This window comes from Ovis aries, chromosome 7 (assembly GCF_016772045.2).
Source record: "Ovis aries strain OAR_USU_Benz2616 breed Rambouillet chromosome 7, ARS-UI_Ramb_v3.0, whole genome shotgun sequence".
Lineage (NCBI taxonomy): Eukaryota > Metazoa > Chordata > Mammalia > Artiodactyla > Bovidae > Ovis > Ovis aries.
In genome coordinates, this window is record NC_056060.1 from 101,189,916 (window position 1) to 101,213,203 (window position 23,288).

The following is a 23,288-nucleotide window of genomic DNA, read 5'->3' on the forward strand; positions in this document are numbered from 1 at the left end:
CATTCTGACTGGTGTGAATTGGTACCTCATTGTGGTTTTGATTTGCATTTCTCTGATAATGAGTGATGTTGAGCATCTTTTCATGTGTTTGTTAGCCATCTGTATGTCTTCTTTGGAGAAATGTCTGTCTAGTTCTTTGGCCCACTTTTTGATTGGGTCATTTATTTTTCTGGAATTGAGCTGCAGGAGTTGCTTGTGTATTTTTGAGAGTAACTCTTTGTCTGTTGCTTCATTTGCTATTATTTCCTCCCATTCTGAAGGCTGTCTTTTCACCTTGCTTATAGTTTCCTTTGTTGTGCAGAAGCTTTTAAATTTAATTAGGTCCCATTTGTTTATTTTTGCTTTTATTTCCAATATTCTGGGAGCTGGGTCATAGAGGATCCTGCTGTGGTTTATGTTGGAGAGTGTTTTGCCTATGTTTTCCTCTAGGAGTTTAATAGTTTCTGGTCTTAAGTTTAGATCTGTAATCCATTTTGAATTTATTTTTGTGTATGGTGTTAGAAAGTGTTCTAGTTTCATTCTTTTACAAGTGGTGAACAGCTTTCCCAGCACCACTTGTTAAAGAGATTGTCTTTTCTCCGTTGTATATTCTTGCCTCCTTTGTTGAAGATAAGGTGTCCATAGGTGCATGGATTTATCTCTGGGCTTTCTATTTTGTTCCATTGATCTATATTTCTGTCTTTGTGCCAGTACCATACTGTCTTCATGACTGTGGCTTTGTAGTAGAGCCTGAAGTCAGGCAGGTTGATTCTTCCAGTCCCATTCTTTCTCAAGGCTGCTTTGGCTATTTGTGTTTTTTTGTATTTCCATACAAATTGTGAAATTATTTGTTCTAGTTCTCTGAAAAATACTCTTGGTAGCTTGATAGGGATTGCATTGAATCTATAGATTGCTTTGGGTAGCATACTCATTTTCACTATATTGATCTGATCCATGGACATGGTATATTTCTCCCTCTATTTGTGTCATCTTTGATTTCTTTCAGCAGTGTTTTATACTTTTCTATGTATAGGTCTTTTGTTTCTTTAGGTAGATATATTCCTAAGTATTTTATTCTTTTCATTGCAATGGTGAATGGAATTGTTTCCTTAGTTTCTGTTTCTGTTTTCTAATTGTTAGTGTATAGGAATGCAAGGGATTTCTGTGTGTTGATTTTATATCCTGCAACTGTACTATATTCACTGATTAGCTCTAGTAATTTTCTGATGGAGTCTTTAGGGTTTTCTATGTAGAGGAGCATGTCATCTGCAGACAGTGAGAGTTTTACCTCTTCTTTCCCAATCTGGATTCATTTTATTTCTTTTTCTGCTCTGATTTCTGTGGCCAAAACTTCCAAAACTATGTTGAATAGTAGTGGTGAGAGTGGGCACCCTTGTCTTGTTCCTGACTTTAGGGGAAATGCTTTCAGTTTTTCACCATTGAGGATAATGTTTGCTGTGGGTTTATCATATATAGCTTTTATTATGTTGAGGTATGTTCCTTCTATTCCTGCTTTCTAGAATGTCTTTTATCATAAGTAGATGTTGAATTTTATCAAAGGCTTTCTCTGCATCTATTGAGATAATCATATGCTTTTTATCTTTCAATTTGTTAATGTGGTATACTATGTTGATTGATTTGTGGATATTGAAGAATCTTTGCATCTCTGGGATAAAGCCCACTTGGTCGTGATGTATGATCTTTTTAATATGTTGTTGGATTCTGTTTGCTAGAATTTTATTAAGGATTTTTGCATCTATGTTCATCAGTGATATTGGCCTGTAGTTTTCTTTTTTTGTGGTGTCTTTGTCAGATTTTGGTATTAGGGTGATGGTGGCCTCATAGAATGAGTTTGGAAGTTTACTTTCCTCTGCAATTTTCTGGAAAAGTTTGAGTAGGATAGGTGTTAGCTTTTCTCTAAATTTTTGGTAGACTTCAGCTGTGAAGCCATCTGGTCCTGGGCTTTTGTTTGTTGGAAGATTTCTGATTACAGTTTCAATTTATGTGCTTGTGATGAGTCTGTTAAGATTTTCTATTTCTTTTGGAAAGTTGTACTTTTCTAAGTATTTGTCCATTTCTTCCAAGTTGTCAATTTTATTGGCATATAGTTGCTGATAATAGTCTCTTATGATCCTTTGTATTTCTGTGTTGTCTGTTGTGATCTCTCCATTTTCATTTCTAATTTTGTTGATTTGATTTTTCTCCCTTTGTTTCTTGATGAGTCTGGCTAATGGTCTGTCAATTTTATTTATCCTCTCAAAGAACCAGCTTTTGCCTTTGTTGAATTTTGCTATGGTCTCTTTTGTTTCTTTTGCATTTATTTCTGCCTTAGTGTTTAAGATTTCTTTCCTTCTGCTAACACTGGGGTTCTTCATTTCTTCCTCTTCAAGTTGCTTTAGGTATAGAGTTAGGTTATTTGACTTTTTTCTTGTTTCTTGAGGTAAGCCTGTATTGCTATGAACCTTCCCCTTAGCACTGCTTTTACAGTGTCCCATAGGTTTTGGGTTGTTGTGTTTTCATTTCTATGCATATTTTGATTTCTTCTTTGATTTCTTCTGTGATTTGTTGGTTATTCAGCAGCGTGTTGTTCAGCCTCCAAACGTTGGAATTTTTAATAGTTTTTCTCTTGTAATTGACATATAATCTTACTGCATTGTCGTCAGAAAAGGTGATTGGAGTGATTTCATTTTTCTTGAATTTACCAAGGCTAGATTTATGGCCCAGGATGTGATCTATCCTGGAGAAGGTTCTGTGTACGCTTGAGAAAAAGGTGAAATTTGTTGTTTTGGGGTGAAATGTCCTATAGATATCAATTAGGTCTACCTGGTCTATTGTATCATTTAAAGTTTGTGTTTCCTTGTTAATTTTCTGTTTAGTTGATCTATCCATAGATGTGAGTGGGGTATTAAAGTCTCCCACTATTATTGTGTTATTGTTAATTTCCCCTTTCATACTTGTTAGTATTTGTCTTACATATTGGGGTGCTCCTATGTTGGGTGCATATATATCTATAATTGTTATATCTTCTTCTTGGATTGATCCTTTGATCATTATGTAGCATCCATCTTTGTCTGTTTTTACAGCCTTTGTTTTAAAGTCTATTTTATCTGATATGAGTATTGCTACTCCTGTTTTCTTTTGGTCTCTCTTTGCATGGAATATCTTTTTTCCAGCCCTTCACTTTCAGTCTGTATGTGTCCCTTGTTTTCAGGTGGGTCTCTTCTAGACAACATATATAGGGGTCTTGTTTTTGTATCCATTCAGCCAGTCTTTGTCTTTTGGTTGGGGCATTCAACCCATTTACATTTAGGGTAATTATTGATAAGTAAGATCCCATTGCCATTTACTTTATTGTTTTGGGTTTGAGTTTATACACCCTTTCTGTGTTTCCTGTCTAGAGAAATCCTTTAGCATTTGTTGGAGAGCTGGTTTGATGGTGCTGAATTCTCTCAGCTTTTGCTTGTCTGTAAAGCTTTTGATTTCTCCTTCATATTTGAATGAGATCCTTGCTGGGTACAGTAATCTGGGCTGTAGGTTATTTTCTTTCATCACTTTAAGTATGTCTTGCCATTCCCTTCTGGCCTGAAGAGTTTCTATTGAAAAATCAACTGTTATACTTATGGGAATCCCCTTGTGTGTTATTTGTTGGTTTTCCCTTGCTGCTTTTAATATTTGTTCTTTGTGTTTGATCTTTCTTAATTTGATTAATATGTGTCTTTGGGTGTTTCGCCTTGGGTTTATCCTGTTTGAGACTCTCTGGGTTTCTTGGACTTGGGTGATTATTTCCTTCCCCATTGTAGGGAAGTTTTCAACTATTATCTCTTCAAGTATTTCCTCATGGTCTTTCATTTTGTCTTCTTCTTCTGGGACTCTTATGATTTGAATGTTGGGGCATTTAACATTGTCCCAGAGGTCTCTGAGGTTGTCCTCATTTCTTCTAATATTTTTTTTTCTTTTTTCCTCTCTGTTTCATTTATTTCTACCATTCTATCTTCTACCTCTTCTTTTCACAGCTATTTGTAAGGCCTCCCCAGAAAGCCATTTTGCTTTTTTGCATTTCTTCTCCATGGGGATGGTCTTGATCCCTGTCTCCTGTACAATGTCACAAATCTCTGTTCATAGTTCATCAGACACTCTATCTATCAGATCTAGTCCCTTAAATCTATTTCTCATTTCCGCTGTATAATCATAAGGGGTTTGATTTAGGTCATATCTGAGTGGTCTAGTGGTTTTCCCTACTTTCTTCAATTTAAGTCTGAATTTGGCAATAAGGAGTTCATGATCTGAGCCACAGTCAGCTCCCGGTCTTGTTTTTGCTGACTGTATAGAGCTTCTCCATCTTTGGCTGCAAAGAATATAATCAGTCTGATTTTGGTGTTGACCATCTGGTGATGTCCATGTGTAGGGTCTTCTCGTGTTGTTGGAAGAGGGTGTTTGCTATGACCAGTGTGTTCTCTTGGCAAAAGTCTATTAGTCTTTGCCCTGCTTCATTCTGTATTCGAAGGCCAAATTTGCCAGGTACCCCAGGTGTATCTTGACTTCCTACTTTTGCATTCCAGTTCCCTATAATGAAAAGGACATCTTTTTAAGGTGTTCATTCTACAAGGTCTTGTAGGTCTTCATAGAACCATTCAACTTCAGCTTCTTCAGCGTTACTAGTTGGGGCATAGACTTGGATTACTGTGATATTAAATGGTTTGCCTTGGAAATGAACAGAGATCATTCTGTCGTTTCTGAGGTTGCATCCAAGTACTACATTTCAGACTCTTATGATGACCATGATGGCTACTCCATTTATTCTAAGGGATTCCTGCCTGCAGTAGTAGATATAATGGTCATCTGAGTTAAATCCACACTATCCAGTCCATTTTAGTTCGCTGATTCCTAGAATATCGAGGTTCACTCTTTCCATCTCCTGTTTGATCACTTCCAATTTGCCTTGGTTCATGGACCTAACATTCCAGGTTCCTATGCAATATTGCTCTTTACAGCGTCGGACCTTGCTTCTGTCACCAGTCACATCCACAACTGGATATTGATTTTGCTTTGGCTCCATCCCTTCATTCTTTCAGGAGTTATTTCTCCACTGATCTCCAGTAGCATATTGGGCACCTACCCACCCAGGGAGTTCATCTTTAAGTGACCTATCATTTTGCCTTTTCATACTGTTCATGGGGTTCTCAAGGCAAGAATACTGAAGTGGTTTGCCATTGCTTTCTCCAGTGGATCACATTCTGTCAGTAAAAGAAATGTAAAAAAGCTAAATGGCGTCTGGGGAGGCCTTACAAATAGCTGTGAAAAGAAGAGAATCAAAAAGCAAAGGAGAAAAGGAAAGATATAAGCATTTGAAAGCAGAGTTCCAAAGAATAGCAAGAAGAGATAAGAAAGCCTTCCTCAGCAATCAATGCAAAGAAATAGAGGAAAACAATAGAATGGGAAATACTAGAGATCTCTTCAAGAAAATTAGAGATACCAAGGGAACATTTCATGCAAAGATGGGCTCGATAAAGGACAGAAATGGTATGGACCTAACAGAAGCAGAAGATTTAAGAAGAGGAGCCAAGAATACACAGAAGAACTGTACAAAAAAGAGCTTCACTACCAAGATAATCACAATGGTGTGATCACTCACCTAGAGCCAGATCCTGGAATGTGAAGTCAAGTGGGCCTTAGAAAGCATCACTATGAACAAAGCTAGTGGAGGTGGTAGAATTCCAGTTGAGCTCTTTCAAATCCTGAAAGGTGATGCTGTGAAAGTGCTGCACTGAATATGCCAGCAAATTTGGAAAACTCAGCAGTGGCCACAGGACTGGAAAAGGTCAGTTTTCATTCTAATCCCAAAGAAAGGCAATAGCGAAGAATGCTCAAACTACTGCACAATTGCACTCATCTCACACGCTAGTAACGTAATGCTCAAAATCTGCAAGCCAGGCTTCAGCAATACATGAACTGTGAACTTCCAGATGTTCAAGCTGGTTTTAGAAAAGGCAGAGGAACCAGAGATCAAATTGCCAACATCCGTTGGATCATGGAAAAAGGCAAGAGAGTTCCAGAAAAACATCTATTTCTGCTTTGTTGACTATGCTAAAGGCTTTGACTGTGTGGATCACAATAAACTGTGGAAAATTCTGAAAATGATGGGAATACCAGACCACCTGACCTACCTCTTGAGAAACCTATATGCAGGTCAGGAAGCAACAGTTAGAACTGGACATGGAACAACAGACTGGTTCCAAATAGGAAAAGGAGTACATCAGGGCTGAATATTGTCACTCTGCTTATTTAACTTATATGCAGAGTACATCATGAGAAACGCTGGACTGGAAGAAACACAAGCTGGAATCAAGATTGCCGGGAGAAATATCAATCACCTCAGATATGCAGATGACACCACCCTTATGGCAGAAAGTGAAGAGGAGCTGAAAAGCCTCTTGATGAAAGTGAAAGAGAAGAGTGAAAAAGTTGGTTTAAAGCTCAACATTCAGAAAACGAAGATCATGGCATCCGGTCCCATCACTTCATGGGAAATAGATGGGGAAACAGTGGAAACAGTGTCAGACTTTATTTTTTTTTGGCTCCAAAATCACTGCAGGTGGTGACTGCAGCCATGAAATTAAAAGATGCTTACTCCTTGGAAGAAAAGTTATGACCAACCTAGATAGTATATTCAAAAGCAGAGACATTACTTTCCCGACTAAGGTCCGTCTAGTCAAGGCTATGGTTTTTCCAGTGGTCATGTATGGATGTGAGAGTTGGACTGTGAAGAAGGCTGAGCGCCGAAGAATTGATGCTTTTGAACTGTGGTGTTGGAGAAGACTCTTGAGAGTCCCTTGAACTGCAAGGAGATCCAACCATTCCAATCTAAAGGAGATCAGTCCTGGGATTTCTTTGGAAGGAATGATGCTAAAGCTGAAACTCCAGTACTTTGGCCACCTCATGCGAAGAGTTGACTGATTGGTTAAGTCTCTAATGCTGGGAGGGATTGGAGGCAGGAGGAGAAGGGGACAACCGAGGATGAGATGGCTGGATGGCATCACAGACTCGATGGACATGAATCTGAGTGAACTCCGGGAGATGGTGATGGACAGGGAGGCCTGGCATGCTGCAATTCATGGGGTCGCAAAGAGTTGGGCACAACTGTGACTGAACTGAACTGAACTGAAGGAAAAGACTGATAATATGACTACCAAAACTATTTTAAACTTGTGCCTGGAAATAGAAATATAAACCAAGTTAAAAGAAAAATATATACTTGAAAAAACATTTGACGAAAGCTATTTTCCTTAATATACAAAAGAAAGTGAAAGTGAAGTCACTCAGTCGTGTCCGACTCTTTGAGACCCGTGGACTGTAGCCCACCAAGCTCCTCCATCCACGGGATTCTCCAGGCAAGAATACTGGAGTGGGTTGCCATTTCCTTCTCCAGGGGATCTTCCTGACCCAGGGATCGAACCCAGGTCTCCCACATTGCAGGCAGACGCTTTAACCTCTGCACCACCAGGGAAGCCCTAATATACAAAGAGAGCTTACAAATCTGGGGGAAATATGTCTAATATTTTCCAGTAACAACAAAATAACAAAAATAAAGGTAGATGTCTTTGTGGAACCACCAGAGCGTGTAATATTGAACACTAAATGGTGAACTAGTTATTGAACACATGCCAAATGAAAGACATTTATGAGCTAAGCAATTCACAGTATTTCATTTGATTCTCACAACTCTATAAGATAGATAAATAGTATTAGCCTTGTTTTACAATTGAGGAAACAGGTTCAGAGATTTAAATAATTCACCCTGTGTTATTTAAGTAGTGAAGGTACTTTGAAACCAATTGTAGAGTCCAAACTCTTAATCATTGTGCTATTTTTCTTTCCCAGGATGTTCCCAAATCTTCTGAAAATGGCATGAATTTTTGCTTATTTTTCTTGTTCTTATTTTATAATAAATGCATCTAGTTTGTCAAGATGGAAAATACTGACAAAAAAAGAATAAAGAAAATTTAAATTGTAACCAAACCCACCACTCAGATAACCACCATCAACATTAGTACATTTCTTGCTAGTTTTATACAGATACACACATTAAGTGGGCTTCCCAGGTGGCACTAGTGCTAAAGAATCCACCTGTCAATGCAGGAGATGTAAGAGACGTGGGTTCCATCCCTAGGTCAGGAAGATCCCCTGGAGGAGGGCATGGCAACCCACTCCAGTATTCTTGCCTGGAGAATCTCATGGACAGAGGAGGCTGGTGGTTGAGAAACCAGACACATGGACACAGAAGTCCATAGGATTGCAAAGAGTTGGACATGACTGAAGTGATTTCCGTGTACACATTAAGTAGAGTTGAGGTCAGATAGCAGAGAGTCTGTCTCTTCATTTTCTATTTATTATTGTATGGGCAGTTCCCCATTTTGAAAAACCTTATTTGATATCATGTCTGTAATGTATGCAGGTCAGGAAGCAACAGTTAGAACTGGACATGGAACAACAGACTGGTTTCAAATAGGAAAAGGAGTACATCAAGGCTGTATATTGTCACCCTGCTTATTTAACTTATATGCAGAGTACATCATGAGAAACGCTGGACTGGAAGAAACACAAGCTGGAATCAAGATTGCCGGGAGAAATATCAATCACCTCAGATATGCAGATGACACCACCCTTATGGCAGAAAGTGAAGAGGAACTAAAAAGCCTCTTGATGAAAGTGAAAGTGGAGAGTGAAACAGTTGGCTTAAAGCTCAACATTCAGAAAACGAAGATCATGGCATCTGGTCCCATCACTTCATGGGAAATAGATGGGGAAACGTGGAAACAGTGTCAGACTTTATTTTTGGGGGCTCCAAAATCACTGCAGATGGTGATTTCAGTCATGAAATTAAAAGACACTTACTCCTTGGAAGAAAAGTTATGACCAACCTCGACAGCATATTCAAAAGCAAAGACATTACTTTGCCAACTAAGGTCCGTCTAGTCAGGGCTATGGTTTTTCCAGTGGTCATGTATGGATGTGAGAGTTGGACTGTGAAGAAAGCTGAGCACCAAAGAATTGATGCTTTTGAACTGTGGTGTTGGAGAAGACTCTTAAGAGTCCCTTGGACTGCAAGGAGATCTAACCAACTCCAGTACTTTGGCCACCTCATGTGAAGAGTTGACTGATTGGTAAAGACTCTGATGCTGGGAGGGATTGGAGGCAGAAGGGGATGACAGAGGATGAGATGGCTGGATGGCATCATGGACTCGATGGACGTGAGTCTGAGTGAACTCCGGGAGTTGGTGATGGACAGGGAGGCCTGGCATGCTGCGATTCATGGGGTCGTAAAGAGTCGGGCACGACTGAGCGACTGAACTGAACTGAATGGCTGTATTGGCATTTAGTCTTATCATCCATTTAACCACCTCCCTTCAAATTAAAAAAAATTTATAATTTGCTACTCTTGTAGCACCTTCATAAATATCTTTTAAAAAATAAATATTTGGACAGACAGTCACTTCTGCTTCTGTTTCCCATCAGTTCACAGGCTTTCTTTTTTCATGTAACCTTGTAAGCAGGCTGTGCACCCTGGAAGCAGGAAGCATGGAGAGAGCGGAGCGGCCGAGTTCAGCTGTCTAGTCACCGTGGAGTTGATTGTAGTCACTTCTCTATCATTAATTATAATCATAGCTGTATCCTTTTACTGGTATTATGATCTCACTGCAGGCTTTTTGTTAATACTTTATTCCTGTGTACACACTCAGGGCACAGCATATTGTCCTCCAGGTGTGGGGGTGGAAAATCACCAGAAGGTATCAGGAAGAATGCGGACACCTTCCTTCGTTTTCCAGGCACCCATGCCTGCCCAGCATGAAACTGTAAACGAACCCAGCCTTCTGTGTTAGCTGGGAGACTTCTCCCGTGGACCACACACCAGCGGACCTCACAGGTCTCTTGTGATCCTACTGACTCCGTCTTCACGGCCCTGGCTGCCATTCTGCTCCAGGAGGCAAACACAGCTTCTGAGTCGAGGGCAGAAGTGGATACAACTGCCTCAAGAGGCGGAGGAGCTCCCTCAAGGGCAGGTGGCCCCCGTGCAAGAGGAGCAGCCCCATCAGAAGATGTTTTCTCAACAGAGCATTCCAGTGGTAGTTCCCCCTTTTCTATCTTTATCCTTTTCGATAGTGACAGGATCCTGGCCTCCTGTGTTGTGGCAGGAATTTTTTTTGATGAGGGTAAGCATATTCACAGAGTCGTTTATATCCATCTAGTTTCGGGCCTTTGGTGCTCAGTTTTAACTGCTGGCACCAAGCACGAATGACATCCCTGTGGACCAGGTTGACAGGCGGCAGGACTTCAGGTAGAGGGGGGATGGGGATCCGCGTCGGTGTCTTCGGAGGTTTCACACTGGTGAAAGACTGGATACGAGAAATCAGTGAAAGCAAGAATCTTCCGCAATCTGTAATTGAACATGCTGATGGGAAAATGTTTACACCTGGATTTTACAGATTAGGAGTATATACAAAAAACTGCCAATATTGATGCGTTGTGTGTTGCAGCAAGACATGCTGATTGAAGTGACTTTTTCACCTCATTCTATGATAAGTTGAAATTACAGGGAGAAGTAAAGATTTAAGAACTGTTAAAGAGGCATTTATTTGTACCAGTTATCAAACTGTTTGATGGGATAGAGATTGATATTTTGTTTGCAAGATTAGCACTGCAGACTATTCCAGGAAACTTGGACTTAAAATATGACAGTCTGCTTAAAAATTTAGATATGTATAAGAAGTCTTAATGATTGCAGGGTTTTGATTTTGTTGCAAATCAATGAAGTGGTTTTACGAGATGTTCTACATCTAGCATCAAACATTGACAACTTCAGGTTAACCCTGAGGGCTATCAAACTGGGCCAAATGCCGCAACATCTACTCCAATATATCAGGTTTCCTCAGTGGTATCTCCTGGGATACACTCGTAGCAGGAACTTGCCAGCTTTTTTAAAATGCAATAGCATCAGCTCTTGTACATAAAGTTTTCTTGGTACTTTCTAAATGATATGTGTTTAGATTATATTAAAATAAAGTTGATTATAGACACTGAAAAAAAAAATAAAAATAAAAATAAATATTTCTCCACTTCTTGGATAATGTTCTTTTCATTTTTTGGCTGCACCATGTTGCTTCCAGGATCTTTGTTTCTCGACCAGCTACTTGGCAGTGAAAGTGCAGAGTCCTAGCCACTGGACAGCCATGAAATTCCCTAGATGATTTTCTTTTTTTTTTTTTATTATTATTATTTTTTTAAATTTATTTCTTAAATTTTAAAATCTTCTCAGATGTGAATTTTATGATATTAATGAAACATGAATGTTTTTAAAGGCCATGATGCCTGTTGCTTCCCATAAAAGTACAAATTTAAAAATTCCACTAGTGTTTGTCTCACTATATCCTCATCAGTATATTAATAAGTCTTGTGCTAACTTGATAGATAAAAAATAGGATCTTGGTTTAATTTGTATTTTTTATTAGATTACTAGTAGGTTTGAATCTTTTTTAATTTATTAGCATTTTACATGTCCTTTTCTATGACTTATTTTTACCCTTTCCTCATTTTCTACTGGGAGTCTTACTGTTTTTCTTATCAACTTGTCTGATATCTTTACATAATAGCTATATTGTACTTTTTGTCACATTGTCACATATCCAGTTAGTCACATTGTTTCCTCAGATGTTTATCTGGCTTATATTTTTTGGAGACATAAGTTTTGGATTTTTACATTGTTAAACTAATCACTTTTCTTTTTCTTTTACTGCTTTTATGTCCAGATAAATAACATAAATAGCCGACAAGGCACATAAATACCAAACAAGGCACATAAATACCAAACTCATTGCTCTCCTTTTGAAAATCTTTTCCTTAGTTCCTCATGCCTACTTATTATTTTCTATTGTCAAATTTTATTTTTAATAGAGAATATATTCATATGGTTCGAAATTCAAGATACACAATAGGGGAAACTATGAAATACACTCTTACCTCTGATGTGAGGTAGCTCCTCTCGGCCACTGCCCTTGCCAACCTAGACAGCATATTAAAAAGCAGAGACATTACTTTGGCAGCAAAGGTCCATCTAGTCAAGGCTATGGTTTTTCCAGGGGTCATGTATGGATGTGAGAGTTGGACTATAAAGAAAGCTGAGTGCAGAAGAATTGATGCTTTTTGACTGTGGAGAAGTTCACAGTTGATGGTTTTGTTGGAGAAGACTGTTGAGAGTCCCTTGGACTGCAAGGAGATCCAACCAGTCCTAAAGGAGATCCTCCATCCTAAAGGAGATCACTCCTGGGTCTTCATTGAAAGGACTGATGTTGAAGCTGAAACTCCAGTACGCTGGCCACCTGATGTGAAGAGCTGAATCATTTGAAAAGACCCCAATGCTCGGAAAGATTGAGGGCAGGAGGAGAAGGGGACAACAGAGGATGAGATGGTTGGATGGCATCACCGACTCGATGGATGTGGGTTTGGGTGGCCTCCAGGAGTTGTTGATGGACAGGCAGGCCTGGTGTGCTGTGGTTCATGAGGTCGCAAAGAGTCAGACATGACTGAGCAACTGAACTGAACTGAACTGATGAAATATACTGGCTTCTAAATAGCCCGTTTCCCTCCCAGAGGCAACCAGTATTATCAGGTTCTTGTATATGTATATACTGGCAAATTCAAGTAAATATTCTTCCTTTTCTTCGTAGATAGTAATATTCTATAAACGTTGTTCAGCACCTTTCCTCTTTTCTCTTAATAATTTACCTTTTAGATCATTCCATGTTAACTACATAAAGAATGTTTTCATTTTTGTGCTATGTGGTGTTTTATTATATGGATTTACCATAATTTAACTGTTTTCCTGTTTTCCTGGACTTGAGGTAATTTCTCATTTGCTGTTAAAATCAGTGCTTCAGTGACTGATCAAGTAATGTCATTTTGTATGTGTGCAAGTGTCTGTAGAGTAATTCTTAGAAGGGGATTGCTGAGTCAGGAGTGTATTCATTTTGTATGCTTGATAGGCCTTGTCAAATTGCCCTCCAAGAGGTTAAACCAAATTACATTCCAATTGATTTTGTATTTACATGGTTAGGGTAACCAGACATCCAGATTTGCTTGGAATGGTCTTGGTTTTAGCACTGAAAAGCCCATGTCTGAGAAATCCCTCAATCCAGGGTAAACTGGGATAGTCATCATTCTTTTATACTTTCTCTGACACAGTGTGATAACATATTTCTACCTTCACATTAGCCTTTTGCTAATATATATTACCCCTTCCCTCTTCTTCACCTCAGCAGATCCTGGCTTTTCTTTATCTTCCTCTACAGTGCCTGGTAGACACGTGCTACTTTGGAAATGTAGACCTTGTTAAGACTTATCCTGTAGTGTGGCATTCCAGATATGCTATGAGTAAAATAAGGTGAAGACTGTTTGCCAAAGAAATACGTAATTTTTATAAAAAAAATAAAGTTCATAAATAAAAAATGGGTTTTGCATGTAGAAATTTTGTACTATATGTATTCATTCTTTTTTAAAAGAAATTATTTATTTTTGTCTGCACTGGGCCTTTGTTGCTGTGCACGGGCTTTCTCTAGTTGCAGCGAGTGGACTTCTCATTGCAGTGGCTTCTCTTGTTGTGGGGCATGGGCTTGGCATGAGGGCTCAGTAGTTTCAGCACAAGGGGCTTAGTTGCCCCATGGCATGTGAAATCTTCCCAGACCAGGGATCGAACCCATGTCTCCTGCTTTGGCAGGTGGATTCCTAACCACTGGACGAAGTCCTGTATTCATTCTTACTAATATTTTCTTTAATGGCTCCTTGCGTTTTGTTTCATTCTTTAAGAAAGCCTTCTATGAGGTTATTGTTATTATTTTGCTATGGTTTTTCTTAATGATACTTTTTAATTTTTAAATTGAAATCTTTGTCACATTTCGAATATATCTTGGTGTAAGATATGAGGTATGGATCTCACCTTCTTTTTTTTCCTCAGATAATTACCTACTTTTGTCTGTTGGTTGAATAATTTATCTCCCCCCTGCCACTGTATTGAAATGCCACCTTTATCCTAGGTTAAATCCCTTTAAGTATTTGGGTCTATTTCTGGACTTTATTAGTAATATATTCTATTACATTCTGTTTGTCATACAACAGTCCCGCTGTTTTAATTATTTATAATATGATTTAATATCTAGAGCTAGTTCCTCCTCCTTACTCTTTTCCAAATTTTCTTAGTTAGCTATTCTTCCTGGTTTATTTTTCCATCTGAATTTTGATGGAATTTGAACCAGCCTGTTCATATTAAAAATTCCTGTTTTTATTTTTAGTAACATTACAAAAATTATAGGTTAATTTAGGGAGACTTTGACGCTGAATCTTCCTATCTGAGAAAATGGTATATTTTCCCTCACTTGTTCAAGTTTTCTTTTGTGGACCTTAAAATTTTTTTTTCAGGGGACTTCCCTCGTGGTCTAGTGGCTAAAAATCCGTGCTCCCAATGCAGGGGTCCCCAGTTAGACCACTGATCAGGGAACTAGATCCTACATGCTGCAGCTAAAGACCCCGCACGCTGCAACTAAGATCTGGTGTAGCCACATAATAGATACATATTAGAATTCTTTTCATATTTTCTTCATGTAAATCTTATATTTATTTTAAGATTAGTCCTAGGTATTTTTTCATTTTATTATAAATTTAATCTTACCTCCTGTTAGATCTTCTAATGTGATTGTTCCTGTGAATTTTAGAATTATTTCTTCTTGAGCACTAAAATCCCTTTGAGAATAATTGATAATTTTCAGTATTCCTATCCAAGACAATGCCTTTTTTGTTTTTATTTTTTGATATCTCAGAAAGGTTCCCTAATTTTTCTACAGATAGAATCAGAAACTGCTTATTATGTTATCCCTAGATTTTTATGAACTTTGTTGCTATAGTGGATTGGATCATTTTTTTCCATTTTATTTTAATTAGTCATCGCTGATACATAGAAAATTTATTTGAGTATTTGTCTTACATTTACCCACTTGGAATCTTTAAGATTCTAAACATATTTCAGTTTTTCCTCTTGGGTTTTCAGGATGCACATTTATATCATTTGTTAATAATGAAAGTATTTTTTCTTCCTTTTCTCTATATAGCTCTTCTATTTTACTAGCTATCTCTTGCATTTCTTGCTTTTCCCTCCCCCATCTCTTTCTGCTTGGCCAGAAATTTTAAAGCCGTAGTAAATTATAACAATGATAATGGGTATCCTTGTTTAGTCCCTGACTTTTCTGGGAACATTGTTTTGCTTTATTTGTAGGACTCTTTCTAAATGAGCTATGGTTTCTCTATTTTCATTTATTTTCTTTTAATTTATTGGCCATGCCTCATGGCATGCAGGATCTTAATTCCCCAACCAGAAATCAAACCCATGGCCTCTGCAGTGGAAGCACAGAGTCCTAACCACTGGACCGCCAGGGAAGTCTCCAGGCTATAGTTTCTTTTAGATGGACTTTTAAACAAATTGAAAATAAAGTCTTTGTTATCTCTCAATATAATTTAAGATATTTTTTAGGAAAATAAATTTAAGGATGACCTCAATGTTTTATTATTGAAGTTTTTATTCTCACACAGTTGTATTATCTATGGATTATATATAGTCTAAATATAGTTAACATTGCTATTTGGCAGTAGGAAAATAAGATATTTTAGTTGAAAACTGCTTAGCTTTGTAAAAATTAGAATGTAATTAATTGTACTATATAACCACACTCAGAATAATTTAACTTTTTCTCTTTTTAACTCAGAAGTCACTTAGTGTACCTCATGTTCTTTCCCAGACATCATTTTTCACCTAAAATGTGCAAGTACTAATTAATAGAGCTCCAGTTATTTGAACACAATAGCAGTAAATGTGACGATTATTTAAAATGGGGCCTTTTCTTTTAGAGTATTTAAAATTACATGTGTATTTATGTATTTTATCTAATTATAAAGTATTATTGAATTATTATGCTTTCAAGAATATTGGGGAAAAGACCAGGTCTCTATTACTCAATAAATACTTGTGTTTTGAAGTAGTCAAGAAAACCAAAAATATCTGCTCAGTTCAGTTCAGTCACTCAGTCATATCTGACTCTTTGCAACCCCATGGACTGCAGCATGCCAGGCCTTCCTGTCCATCACCAGCTCCCAGAGTCTACTCAAACTCTTGTCCATTGAGTTGGTGATGCCATTCAACCATCTCATCCTCTGTTGTCCCCTTCTCCTCCCTCCTTCAATCTTTCCCAGCATCAGGGTTTTTTCCAAATGAGTCAGTTCTTCGCATCAGGTGGCCAAAGTATTGGAGTTTCAGCTTCAGCATCAGTCCTTCCAATGAACATTCAGGATTTATTTCCTTTAGGATGGACTGGTTGGATCTCCTTGCTGTCCAAGGGACTCAAAAGAATGTTCTCCAGCACCACAGTTCAAAGGTATCAATTCTTTGGTGCTCAGCTTTCTTTACAGTGCAACTCTCACATTCATACATGACTACTGGATAAACCATAGCTTTGACTAGCTGGACCTTTGTTGGCAAAGTAATGTCTCTGCTTTTTAATATGCTGTCTAGGTTGGTCATAACTTCCAAGGAGCAAGCATCTTTTAATTTTATGGCTGTAGTCACCATCTGCAGTGATTTTGGAGCCCCCAAAATAAAAGTCTGTCACTGTTTCCACTGTTTCCCCGTCTGTTGGGAAGCACAGAAGAAGTTCATAGTTAATGTTTTCACCTAATAAGACTGAAGTTTTATCACAGAGCAATACATTGCTATACATATTGCCTGGAATAATTTCTAATTTGTATAACAAGTCCAAAAAACAAATATAAATGTGACTTTTTATATGTTTCATTTTATAGCACAGAAAAGCGTTTTATAAGGACTCCAGTTGTAGAAAAGCAGATGTACTTTCCTCTTCAGCACTATCCAGTGAACAACATGGTAACAGGTAATTTAAAATAAAATTTAGAGTCAACTCAAGTAGGGAAGAAACAAGGGAATATGTTATACAAAGTATAACTCCCCTGCCATGCACACTAATAGGAGACCTCATTCACACATTAAAAAAATTAATCTGCAGAACTGACCCCAAATAGGCCCTGTATTTCCTGTGTTAAAACACTGGTCTATTGGTAAGGTGGAAACATCCGTGTTTACATAAGACAGTTCCAGTTTATGCCTGTTGTCCTGGCATCAACTTTTGCTCTTAAGTGTCCCAATTTGGAAGATTAATTGTATAAAATGTTAGTGTTAGTTGCTCAGTCATGCCCGATTCTTTGTGGCCCCCTGGACTGTAGGCCCCCAGTTTTCTTTGTCCATGGAATTCTCCAGTCAAGAATACTGGAGTGGGTAGCCATTCCTTTCTCCAGGGGATCTTCCCGACTCATGGATCAGGTCTCCTGCATAGTAGGCAGATTCTTACCATCTGAGCCACCAGGGAAGCTAGATAAATTGCTTGAACAACCCTAATTATATAGTTTCCTTTGAGAATCTGATGAAACATAGGTCTCTTCCCCCAAGCATACACACATACAAACGTAACACATAAACTTTACATATAATTTAAAGAGGCTCACATGTGCCCAGAAGCCCTTTCATGGGTCACCCAGATGTTGAAAGACTTCATATTTAGGTTTTCTAGTGCCCAGCATAAAAAGAAGACAGTTAATTGAGGCTGACATTGAGAGGGTGCAAACAAAGGAACTAGTTGAAAAGTGGCCATTGAAATTTGAGTAGTGCTAAGTGAAGCAAAGTAGGAGATATTATTTGAATAATTTAATGTGGGTAGTATTTAGTAGGGTCATCATTAATTTAAAAAATAGAGGATTAAAAAATTGTTTTTAAAACACTGCAGTTAAAATGTGTGGACTTTTGGATGTTTCATTACAAAATCATTTGTATATTTATCGTTTTATCTTTTTTAGCATTGTCATAATTACCTCTCGCAACTAGTTTACAAATTCATAAATGTCTTCTATCATATTACTGTTCCTCTAACTAAGTTTATCTATCCACCTGTTTTATTAGTTTTTTCCTTCTATTCATTTGAGTAATATAAATGGCCTTCAGAAAAGCAATTAAGAACTTTGAATGTGTAGTTTGGGGCTGAGTGTTGGAGATATCAAAGAAAACTTCTATTCCAACTATGATAGTAGCAAAGTCAGTTCTGGAACTCTTAGGGACAACTGTTGGCTGCAAGGGACAGTGAACTAAGAGGGTGTACAGTTGCCCTTTGGACAGCAAGCGTTTGAACTTCCAGGGTCCACTTATATGAGGGTTTTTAAAATAATAGATGCTACAGTTCTGCATAATCTGCAGCTGGTTGAGTTTGCAGATGTAGAACCGCAGATAAAGAGGAACATTGAATCTCCAGGGCTATACATTGTAAGCGGATTTTTGACTGCTGAAAGAGTTGGCACCCTTAACCCCCACATTATTTGGAGGGTCAACTGTACTTAAGTACTACGGTTGGGAGTAGCTGGTTGCTGCCTAGATTTTCCCTAGATCTAAATATTCACATAAGATGTAGGTACCTTAAACATGGATGGTTATGGTATAGTATTGGTATTGATTTTGCTTCAGGCAGCTCCATCACCACATACTAAATGTCTTTTGCTTATTTGGATTTACTGACTGTTTGATAACATAAAGACCAATAATAAATATTAAAATCAGCCATACAGTAAAGACATATGCTTAGGCTTGGACAAGTAACAATGCTGTTCTATATCTCATCGCCATCTTAATGTTTAAAAAGACATGGCAGTGTTATATAAAACAAACTAAAAAAGAACTATAGGGATATCTCTGGTGGACCAGTGGTTAAGACTCAGTGCTTCCAATACAAGGGGCCTGGGTTTGATCCCTGGCTTCCCAGGTGGCGCTAGTGGTAAAGAACCCACCGGCCAGACATGGGATTGATCCCTCAGTCAGGAAGATCTCCTGGAGGAGGAAATGGCAACCCACACTAGCACTCTTGCCTAGAGAATCCCATGGACAGAGGAGCCTGGAGGGTTACAGTCCACAGGGTCACAGAGAGTCAGATGCAATTTAGCACACAGGCAGAGGGCTAGATCCCATGCGCCACCACTAAGATCCAGTGCAGCCAAATAAAATTACTAAAAGCTGTAAAAATAATCATTAGTCATCTTTATAATTTTAACCTGTGGTAAGCTGGTATTGATTTTATTGGTAGAAGTAAAATCTTCTAATTTTTTAATTTGTGAAGTTGAATAATTATTTTTTCTTTCTAATACTGCATTAAATTTAAAAATAGTACTTTCTTAAAAGAAAGTTTTATTTAAAAAATTATTTAATTGTCTTTAATTTTGACATAAAGTGACAGTCTTTCCTTTTTTTATCATGCTCATTTGCCTGTACAGGAAGAAATAACTTCCTGTTGAGAAAATCAGCATGTGTTAATTGAAAATATAGGGCAGTGGTAATCTAATTGAAAATGTAGGGCAGCAGTATTCTAATTTAGGCAGCATTATCAACATTTGTGACTATAACTTTACTGTCTCTTCCTCAAAATGGGTTGAGTTCAACTCAGTGAATGTTAAATATCTTAAAATAAATCTAGTTAGATGTCTGGTTTTAGAAAATACAAGTTGGAGCTATACCCTAGAACAGAGTTTCTCAGTCCTGGAACTGTCATATATGGCATTTTCAGTTCAGTTCAGTCACTCACTCATGTCTGACTCTTTGCAACCCATGGGCTACAGCATGCCAGGCTTCCCTGTCCATCACCAACTCCTGGGGCCTATGCAAACTTGTGTCCATTGAGTCAGTGATGCCATCCAACCATCTCATCCTCTGTCATCCCCTTCTCCTCCTGCCTTCAATCTTTCCTAGCATCAGGGTCTTTTCAAATCAGTCAGTTCTTTGCATCAGGTGGCCAAAATATTGGAGTTTCAGCTTTAGCATCAGTCTTTCCAGTGAATATTCATGATTGATTTCCTTTAGGATGGACTGGTTGGATCTTCTTGCTGTCCAAGGGACTCTCAAGAGTCTTCTCCAACACCACAGTTCACAAGCTTCAGTTCTTTGGTGCTCAGCTTACTTTATAGTCCAACTCTCACATCCATACATGACAACTGGAAAAACCATAGTTTGAAATTGACGGACCTTTGTTGGCATTTTAGGCCAGATGATTCTTTGTTGTAGAGAGCAACCCTGGCCAGTGCCCATTAGATGGGGTGCCCAGTAGCACCCCGTCCAGAAACATGCCCCTCTCCACCACATGACCCCCATGTTGTGACAACCAGACGTATATCCAGGTGTTACAAGTGTCCCATAAAATATCAAAGTGTTTTTGGTCTGTTTTTTGTTTATTTTTTTGCTTTTGACTGGAATTAGGTTCTCTCAGTCTGCTGTCACTGGTTATAACCATAATAAAAAATTCTGATTAACAGTTCCATATGTGGCTTCCCAGTGGCTCAGTGGTAAAGAATCTGCCTGCAGTGCAGGAGATGCAGGAGACACCAGTGTGATCTCTGGGTCAGGAAGATCCCCTGGAGGAGCGCATGGCAACTGACTCCAGTATTCAAGGTGGAAAAAGCCTATGGACAGAGGAGCCTGGAGGACTATGGTCCACAGGGTTGTAGAATCAGACATGACTGAAGCAACTGAGCACATATAGTTAATAAAAAGGAAAAGAATAAGTAAGAGTGATAAATTTCTTGCAGGCAAAAAATCTCAAGCCTAGACCCCCTTGCATTAAAGTTCTTAACTCCTGAACCACCAGGGAAGTCCCCAAACCAAAAAGTTCTGATAATTAAAAGCTTGGGAACTTATAAGAGATACTTTATTAGTTATATATTCAGTTCAATTCAGTTCAGTCGCTCAGTCGTGTCCAACTTTTTGTGACCCCATGGACTGCAGCATGCCAGGCCTCCCTGTCTATCACCAACTGCTGGAGTTTACTCAGACTCATGTCCATTGAGTTGATGATGCCATCGAACCATCTCATCCTCTGTTGTCCCTTTCTCCTCTCACCTTCAACCGTCCCAGCATCAGGGTCTTTTCAGATGAGTCAACTCTTCTCATCAGGTGGCCAAAGTATTGGAGTTTCAGCTTTAACATCAGTCCTTCCAATGAACATTCAGGACTCATCTCCTTTAGGATGGACTGGTTGGATCTCCTTGCAGTCCAAGGGACTCTCAAGAGTCTTCTCCAACACCACAGTTCAAAAGCATCGATTCTTTGGTGCTCAGCTTTCTTCACAGTCCAACTCTCACATCCATAAGTGACTACTGGAAAAACCATAGCTTGACTAAACAGACCTTTATTGGCAAAGTAATGTCTCTGCTTTTGAATATGCTGTCTATGTTGGTCATAACTTTTCTTCCAAGAAGTAAGCATCTTTTTATTTCATGGCTGCAGTCACTGTCTGCAGTGATTTTGGAGCCCCCCAAAACAAAGTCTGCCACTGTTTCCACTGTTTCTTCATCTATTTGCCATGAAGTGATGGGACCAGATGCCATGATCTTTATTTTCTGAATGTTGAGTTTTAAGCCAAGTTTTTCACTCTCCTCTTTCACTTTCATCAAGAGGATCTTTAGTTCTTCTTTGCTTTCTGCCGTAAGGGTGAAGTCGTCTGTATATCTGAGGTTATTGATATTTCTTGCAGCAATCTTAATTCCAGCTTGTGCTTCATCCAGCCCAGCGTTTTTCATGATATACTCTGCATTTAAGTTAAATAAGCATGGTGACAATAAACAGCCTTGATGTATTCCTTTTTCTATTTAGAACCAGTCTGTTCCATGTCCAGTTCTAACTGTTGCTTCCTGACCTGCATACAGATTTCTCAAGAGGCAGGTCAGGTGATCTGTATTCCCATCTCTTTCAGAATTTTCCACAGTTTGTTATGATCAGCACAGTCAAAGGCTTTGGCATAGTCAACAAAGCAGAAATAGATGTTTTTCTGGAACTGTCTTGCTTTTTCAGTGGTCCAGCGGATGTTGGCAATTTGATCTCTGGTTCCTCTGCCTTTTCTAAAACCAGCTTGAACATCTGGATGTTTATGGGTCACGTACTATTAAAGCCTGGCTTGGAGAATTTTGAACATTGCTTTACTAACGTGTGAGATGAGTGCAATTGTGCAGTAGTTTGAGCATTCTTTGCTATTGCCTTTCTTTGGGATTGGAATGAAAACTGACCTTTTCCAGTCCTGTGGCCACTGCTGAGTTTTCCAAATTTGCTGGCATATTCAGTGCAGCACTTTCACAGCATCACCTTTCAGGATTTGAAAGAGCTCAACTGGAATTCCATCACTTCCACTAGCTTTCTTTGTAGTGATGCTTTCTAAGGCCCACTTGACTTCTTCACATTCCAGGATGTCTGGCTGTAGGTGAGTGATCACACCATTGTGATTATCTTGGTAGTGAAGCTCTTTTTTGTACAGTTCTTTTGTGTATTCTTGGCTCCTCCTTAATATCTTCTGCTTCTGTTAGGTCCATACCATTTCTGTCCTTTATCGAGCCCATCTTTGCATGAAATGTTCCCTTGGTATCTCTAATTTTCTTGAAGAGATCTCTAGTTTTTCCCATTCTGTTGTTTTCCTCTATTTCTTTGTGTTGATTGCTGAGGAAGGCTTTCTTATCTCTTCTTGCTATTCTTTGGAACTCTGCTTTCAAATGCTTATATCTTTCCTTTTCTCCTTTGTTTTTCACCTCTCTTCTTTTCACAGCTAATTGTAAGCCCTCCCCAGACAGCCATTTTGCTTTTTTGCATTTCTTTTCCATGAGGATGGTCTTGATCCCTGTCTCCTGTACAATGCCGCAAACCTCCGTCCATAGTTCATCAGGCACTCTTATCTATCAGATCTAGTCCCTGAAATCTATTTCTCACTTCCACTGTATAATCATAAGGGATTTGATTTAGGTCATACCTGAATGGTCTAGCGGTTTTCCCTACTTTCTTCTATTTAAGTCTGAATTTGGCAATAAAGAGTTCAAGATCTGAACCACAGTCAGCTCCCAGTCTTGTTTTTGCTGGCTATATAGTGCTTCTCCATCTTTGGCTGCAAAGAACATAATCAGTCTGATTTCGGTATTGACCATCTGGTGATGTCCATGTGTAGAGTCTTCTCTTGTGTTGTTGGAAGAAGTTGTTTGCTATGACCAGTGCATTCTCTTGGGAGAACTCTATTAGCCTTTGCCGTGGTTCATTCTGTACTTCAAGGCCAAATTTGCCTGTTACTCCAGCTGTTTCTTGACTTCCTACTTTTGCATTCCAGTACCCTGTAATGAAAAGAACATCTTTTTTAGGTGTTCAT

The 23,288-nt window shown here is 38.6% G+C and overlaps 2 protein-coding genes across 2 annotated transcripts in view; one reads left to right on the forward strand and one right to left on the reverse strand.

Moving 5' to 3' along the window:
* Positions 1 to 23,288, forward strand: part of TERB2 (telomere repeat binding bouquet formation protein 2) — a 38,406-nt gene that overhangs the window by 11,773 nt on the left and 3,345 nt on the right. The window contains exon 6 of the mRNA XM_027972214.1: positions 16,870 to 16,958. Coding sequence (XP_027828015.1) covers positions 16,870 to 16,958 — 89 coding nt within the window. The remainder of the gene's footprint in view (positions 1 to 16,869; positions 16,959 to 23,288) is intronic.
* LOC114115674 (developmental pluripotency-associated protein 4-like) lies at positions 9,670 to 15,819 on the reverse strand. The gene is given in 3 exon segments (XM_042252887.1): positions 9,670 to 10,175; positions 10,178 to 10,370; positions 15,796 to 15,819. Coding segments are annotated over 3 exon segments (723 nt in total).